The following is a 7,083-nucleotide window of genomic DNA, read 5'->3' as shown; positions in this document are numbered from 1 at the left end:
CTCCTGGCCTGCAGCCGCTACTTGCGCTACGCGGTTGCCCCCGCGCCTCCTCGCCCGGGGTTCGCGTTACGCTACCCTGGCCAGCTGGCCCCGGGTCCCAGAGCGCCCCCAGCGCCCAGCGAGCCCTGCACCACGGCCGTCACGTCCCGGGCCAGGGCTCGCGCCCTAGCCGAGCGCTGGTTGGTCGCGCCGTCGAGCCCGCGGCCCGGCGATTGGCCCTGGCAGTCGGCTCACGTGGTCCCGAGCAGTTAAGCGGCCTCCCGGGCCCCGCACCCGCGATCTGCCGGAGCTGCGGCCACACGGGGACTCCCGGGAGACGGGTGCGAGCTCTCGCCAACCGCGGAGAGCCGCCGCTCCTCTGCCTGATGAGCTGCACCAGGTAGGTTCCCGGCAGATTCTCCGGTCCGGAGCTCAGGGAGAGCGCCGCTGTCGGGAGGCTGGGAGGCGTTTTCCTGCTGTCATCCCCGCCCTGGAGACCCCAGGGGAGGGCGGGTTGACGGGCTACTGACTTGAATCTGGCGCCGGGGAGGCCTTGGAGGTGTGAAGATTTGCTCTGAGCATCTTAGGCAGAGCTGATTTCGGTAAACGGCATCTTAAACCAGAAACAGTTTTAACGTGAGTCAGCTTTAGTTCTGATTCCCTCGTGGATTCTAACCGTATCTCTTGGTCCTGCCCAGATGTCTCAAGGACTCGTGGGAAGAGCACTCAGATTTCTGGTTGGGTAGTTTAGCTTTGGGAAGAACTAACGATGGACGATGTTCACTTTCCTTGATCCTCTTTCCTCCTTCTGACGGTTTGCCATAGCAAACTCAGTCTCAGAGTTTGAGCAAATGATTATTTTTAAACTCTTGGGTCAGACTTATCATTCCAGGGAAATCGCCATATCCTAAAACTGTCTTTCTATAAGTGCAAAATGTGAAAATACAGAACAAAACCCCAAACAAAAAAACCACCCACAAAACTACTTAAATAGCTTCTTTAGACATAACTTAGCAGAAGACTTCTCTGAAATTCCTGCCTGTTAACTATTATTAGACCAATAAATATAGCTTTCTCTCTCATTTGTTTGTTCTAAGTTTGTAGGTCTCCCAGAAAAATCCTAGGGCTAATAAAATGAACTCTCAGAATGTTTTATTTATTATCCATCTTATGATAATGACCATTTGCCTATGTGCTTAGAGTTGCTGGGAAGACAGTTACTAAAACCAGAATGAGAAATGTCACATACAGTATACACACACTTCTTATCTGAAGGCTAGGATAGGGGAAAAATGTCCTTGAGTTTGGCAATGTATACACAGGGCTAAAGGCCAGAAAAAATATCCTTCTTGATGGATACTTCATGGTTTAATATTTCTGAGCATAGATATGTTTAAATTTTAAATAGCTTTATTATCTTTCTGGTTATAAATATCCATTGCCAGAACATTAGAAAATACCAAAAAAGTACAAAGGCAAAAATAGATCACCTATCACCCAGAGATAATTAACTTTTTGTTGTGCTTCCTATTACACTTTTCAACATTTATAAGTTCATATATGTGTGTGTGTGTGTATATATATATATATATATATATATATATGTATGTATAACAGATATTGAAAATACCCTATTTTCAGGTTTGGCTCTCCCAGTGACTCAGCGGTAAAGAATCTACCTGCAATGCAGGAGACACGGGTTCGATCCCAGGGTCGTGAAGATTCCCTGGAGAAGGAAATGGCAACCCACTCCAGTATTCTTGCCTGGAAAATCCCATGGACAGACAAGCCTGGTGGGCTATATAGTCCATGGGGTCACAAAAGAATCCGATGCAACTGAGTGACTAAATAATGACAATAATTTGCAGATCATCAGCTTTTTCCACTTAAATGTGGACTTGACATGAATGTCTTTTTGTGTAAAATACAGATTATGTAGTTTTTTTTTTAATTCATAAATGGCTGCCTTGCACTTCAGTGGGTTATTTGTGTAAAATGAGGAGGAACATGGTAATGAAAGTACAGAGATAATCCTCTGATTCACTCTTTCTAGTCTTTTGCTCTCAAAACCCTTTGCTGTTTTTATTCTTTCTTTTTAAATGGACTATGGTTCCAGAGAAGTGTAACTGATTCAATAGCAAAATCATCAAAGCAATCAAGGGAGTGCAGTCTGGAACTTTGATTCTAGAACCTGTCTGGTCATTAGCTTACCTGGGAAGCTTTAAGAACGTATATAAATTCTTGATGCAATGGATTCTGCATTGAAGAGAAAGGTAGAAATCCAACTCTCTAGGCCATGGTGGGGGCTTCCGTGGTGGCTCTGACAGTAAGGAACCTGCCTGAAAACAGACAGGTTTGAGAACTGGTGCTCCAGAACAGAGCAAATGCTTTTAGAGCTGTATTAGAGATGATCCCATCCAAATCTTTTATTTCTCAAATGGAGAAGCTGGGTCACCAAGTGTTTTAACCCATGGCCTATAGCCAGTCAAGGGTAGAGCCAAACATAAGATGCAGCTCTTATCACTTAACCCTGCATTCCTTTACCACATGTGAGAGCACTGTGCTGGCTTTAATAGCCAACAAAAATAGTACAGACATACTTGGGAAAAGGGGAAGTGCATTCCAGGTGCAAATGATAACCCCTCTTCTTTCTGTATTCCAGAATGATCCAGGTCTTAGATCCACGGCCTCTGACAAGTTCCGTCATGCCCGTGGATGTCGCTGTGAGGCTCTGCTTGGCTCATTCTCCACCTCTGAAGAGCTTCCTGAGCCCTTATGATGACTTCCAACGAAGAAATTTTGTGAACAAATTAAAGCCCCTGAAGCCGTGTCTCAACATAAAGCAGGAAGCCAGAGCACAGGACGACTGGAAGCCGTCACACAACCAAGCCAAGAAGCGGGTGGTGTTTGCGGACTCTAAGGGCCTCTCCCTCACTGCCATCCACGTCTTCTCAGACCTTCCAGAGGAGCCTGTGTGGGATCTCCAGTTTGACCTCTTGGACCTGAATGATATCTCCTCAGGCTTAAAGCTCCATGAGGAGAAGAACCTGATTCTGGATTTTCCTCAGCCTTCAGCTGACTACCTAAGTTTTCGGAACCACTTCCAGAAGAACTCTGTCTGCCTGGAGAACTGCTCTTTGCAGGAGCGAACAGTGACGGGGACTGTGAAGGTGAAGAACATGAGCTTTGAGAAGAAGGTTCAGATCCGGATCACTTTTGACTCCTGGCAGAGCTACAACGATGTGGACTGTGCCTACATGAAAAATGTGTACGGTGGCTCGGAGAGTGACACCTTCTCATTTGCCATTGACCTGCCCTCCGTCATCCCCACAAAGGAGAAAATTGAGTTCTGTATCGCCTACCATGCTAATGGGCAGGTCTTCTGGGACAACAACGAGGGTCAGAATTACAGAATCGTCCATGCACAGTGGAAGCCTGACGGGGTGCAGACGCAGATGGCATCCCAGGACTGTGCCTTCCACCAGGCACCACCCCCCAAGGCCGAGCTGGAGTCAACCGTCTTTGGCAGCCCAAGGCTGGCCAGTGGGCTCTTCCCAGAATGGCAGAGCTGGGGGAGGATGGAGAACTTGGCCTCTTACCGATGAATGAAGCAACCTGGTGACCGGTCTTGACCTTATTCCCCCATGTGATTCTAGGTCTGTGTTGCTCAATCTTAGGAAGGCGTTGCTACTTTCCTTCAGTAGGTTTAGGTTGGAGCTTTTGAGACCTGGCTACAAAAAATGATAGCCCCTTGAGAATTTAGTGTGGGGGTTTGTATGGATGGCATTGCCCAGTGTTGCTGTAGAGGATCAGGTTACAGCCTGGAACCCTATTTTTATAAAAGTCATATTCTGTCAACACCCTTTTCTCCTTCCCTCTCAATTCACTGGCTTTCATCTTGGGCAAGGAAAGGTTGAGGATGGACAGTGGATGGTGATGGAAAGCTGTGTTAATGGTATGAGGAATGTCTGAGAAGTATACACAAAGGGCTCTGCAGCTTAGGTCAGAGTGGGAGCAGGAGGTCTGATACTTAACTGTTGGTGAGAAAATGAAGGTTATTTTGTTTTTTTAAGTTGGTTTTACAGTTTTCTCCTGGGGAAGTAATTTGTAGGGGGGAGAAAATGATCCATTCTAGGTATTCTCGTGGAGAAGAACCCAAACAAACTTTAGGGGTACTGAGTGGTTATTGGGGAAAGGTGAATTATAACTCTGGAGAATCAGATTTTACATGAAGCCTTTCTGTTCAAATGTGACTCATCAAAAATCATGATTTGGGGGAAGCTTAAGCAAATCTGGCTTTGCAGTCCCGGTGGGATAAGTGACCTTACCTGTGGCCCAGGTATTATGCTTGGGTTCTCAGTGTAGATGCTGCCTAATAAAAAAAACCCATGCCATTATCATTGGCCAGCAACTTGTAGGGACTCTATGTCGTGTCAAGGATCACTCTCTGCAAGTGCCTTGATTAAACCAGAATGTCGTAGTTGCTTAACCCAAGTACCTGAAGGGTCATCTGATAACTCATGAGTGTTTGACCTCATCGGAAGGTCCCCTCTGTTTGCTGGCATTCCGCCTGCGACACTGTTGTATCTTCAAGAGTGTTGTAAGTGTACACAACTCGCATCCTTCATATTGAAGGTGACTCGTTTTCCTGCCACACTTTATCGATGTGTTATTGGAAGTGAAGACTGACACTGATTCTCAATGTAAGAATCCAGTACCTTGCACATAAAAGTAGCCATTTCTGTTTCTTGCCTATGTTCTTCTTGTTATTTTAAGTCTTTCTACCAATTTCTTGAAAGTCAACATTTTTTTTAATGGAGGTGAATTGTTTTGGATGTGTTGTAATATACTTTATCTTGGACTGTGCATAAATCCATTCTGTAAGATCTTAAGAACAGGAGCCTCTGAATGTTCACTTCTATCATCATGGACATCCGTTGAAAGGTGTTCTGAGAATGCAGTTAATTTTAACACGTGTGATATGCCATCCTGGAAAAGTATTATTGGAATAACTCTGCTGTGACAGTATTTGAGGTTTGGCTAGCACCCACAATTTTTCTACTCTAAATATTTCACTCTCCTGTAGCTATCCTCTGTGAACTTCTCACTTTAAAAATAAAAGTGTTTGATATAAGATCTGAGAATGTTTTCTTTCTTAAAGTCCCAGTTAGTTAAATAAGAAACCATCAACTGAGATTCTCCTGTTTTATTTAACTGAGCAAGGTTAGTTTGGACCAGGAATTGGATCTGCCTGAAGGTATTCACATGGTCCCAATCTCATTAGTGAGAATATCTACCTCCTGATGATTGGGGCTGGGGTCTAGGGGCAGTGACTTAGGCTGCTGGGACTGTCCCTCTGACTGTCCCCATCTGTGCTGACTGCTCCTCACACACTGTCAGTTTTATCTTGGGGGCCACTTCTCAGCTTGAAGTAGGGGAAGGGATGGTGTGGGGAGGGCTGGAGCAGCTACTGTCTCCTGAGTTCCAGCTCCTTCGTGAAAGGGCAAAGCTTGGAGCTGCAGGGAGGTGTATGTCGCAGGCAGTGGGCATCAGTCCCAGACTGAGGGGAGGCTCAGCTCCTGGGGGTGGGAAGCAGCAGGTACAGGAAACAAAGTCTTAGTTCTAGTTCTTGCCTAAAACTCCAGAAAGGAGTTTCTGCACAGTGTCTCTTAAGGGGGACTAACCAACCTTCTAGAAAGGCCCAATGGTAAAATACAAATTTCATCATAACATCTTCATCAGAAGTTGTGAACTGTAGGCTTACAGGCTGTATCTGGCTACAGATATTTTTTCCTCTTTTAAAGAGGAAAAAAATGTTTAAAACTTTTAAAGAATGTTTTAAATTATGAAAGTATGATAACACATTTACAGGAAACTTGGAAACTATAGAACAAATTTACATTACTATATAATATATATATTATATATATTTATTATATATATATAATAAAATTACTATATAATTATTTTTGAAGTTGATTAAGATTTTTAGTTGGAGTTTCAATATCAAACTCTCAAAAATTAATAGAATGAATATACAGAAAAGTAGAAGGATATAGTATCTCTGAAAATGGCTGCAGATTTTTTTTTGGACACAGGTTGATTTTTTGTTTCTCTTTTTTTTTTTTTTTTTTAAAGAGAATTTTTTGCTAAGAGCAGGCCATCAGCAGGCTACACTAAAAAAAATCTGAATTTCCTTTTAGCTCAAAATATTGCAAGGTCTTTCCTTATGGTGACCATCACCTGGAGTTAAGTGCAGCTGCCTCCTTTAGATGGGCTTTACCTGCTTTTTTTTGTCATCCCTGCTTCATTCTCTCATGCTGTCCCCCTACCTCTGTAAGCACTGGAGTTCATCACCCATATTTTGTTTCCTCTGGCTCTCTACTGGGTTAGGTGAAGGCCACCCTCTTACCATAGGATGGAGAAAAGTTAAATATCAGTCTGACAAGGACCTTGAAAACCGTAGGATGCAAATGTCCACCTTTATAAGAGAAACTCAGATTCAGAGAGGGGAAGTGACTTGTTTGAGGTCCTGTGGCAGGTTGAGTCGGCCTGGAAGAGTGACTTCTAGGTTGGACAGTGATTTTTTTGTTTTGTTTTTTAGTATTTTTATTACTTCTCTTTTTTAAAATCAAAGTTTTTGTTATTGAGGGCAGTGACTTTTTGCCTAGTGTTTTCCTTCCCATTTCTTTCATGAAGTCTTCCCTGAAGACCCTCCTTTCCTCGCGATCCCCTTTCTTTTTGTGATTAAATTCTTTTTATTGGAGTGTAGTTCATTTACATTGCTGTGTTAGTTTCTGTTGTACCTCAGAGTGAATCAGTTATGCATATGCACATATCCACTCTTTTTTGGGTTCTTTTTCAGTACAGTTCATCACAGTGGATCGAGTAGTTTCCTGTGCTGTATGGTAGTCCTTATCGTGTGTGTACTCAGTCACATCTGATTATTTGCGACCCTTTGGACTGTAGCCCACCAGGCTCCACTGTTCATGGGATTTTTTCAGGCAAGAATAGTGGAGTCAGTCGCGATTTCCTTTTCCAGGGGACCTTCCTGACCCAGGGATCAAACCTGAATCTCCTGCATTGGCAGGTGGATTCTTTGCC

The 7,083-nt window shown here is 44.0% G+C and overlaps 1 protein-coding gene across 1 annotated transcript; it reads left to right on the top strand.

Annotated features, from left to right (window-relative positions):
• Window positions 1-240: 240 nt before the first annotated feature.
• Window positions 241-5,113, top strand: PPP1R3C (protein phosphatase 1 regulatory subunit 3C). The gene is made up of 2 exons (XM_065922906.1): window positions 241-379; window positions 2,642-5,113. The coding sequence occupies exons 1-2, from the start codon at window positions 366-368 to the stop codon at window positions 3,582-3,584; spliced, it is 957 nt and encodes a 318-aa protein (XP_065778978.1). The 5' UTR covers window positions 241-365; the 3' UTR covers window positions 3,585-5,113.
• The last annotated feature ends 1,970 nt before the right edge of the window (window positions 5,114-7,083 follow it).

Source organism: Muntiacus reevesi, chromosome 2 (genome assembly GCF_963930625.1).
Source record: "Muntiacus reevesi chromosome 2, mMunRee1.1, whole genome shotgun sequence".
In the NCBI taxonomy this organism is placed as follows: Eukaryota; Metazoa; Chordata; class Mammalia; order Artiodactyla; family Cervidae; genus Muntiacus; species Muntiacus reevesi.
This window is presented reverse-complemented; position numbering and strand designations above follow the sequence as displayed.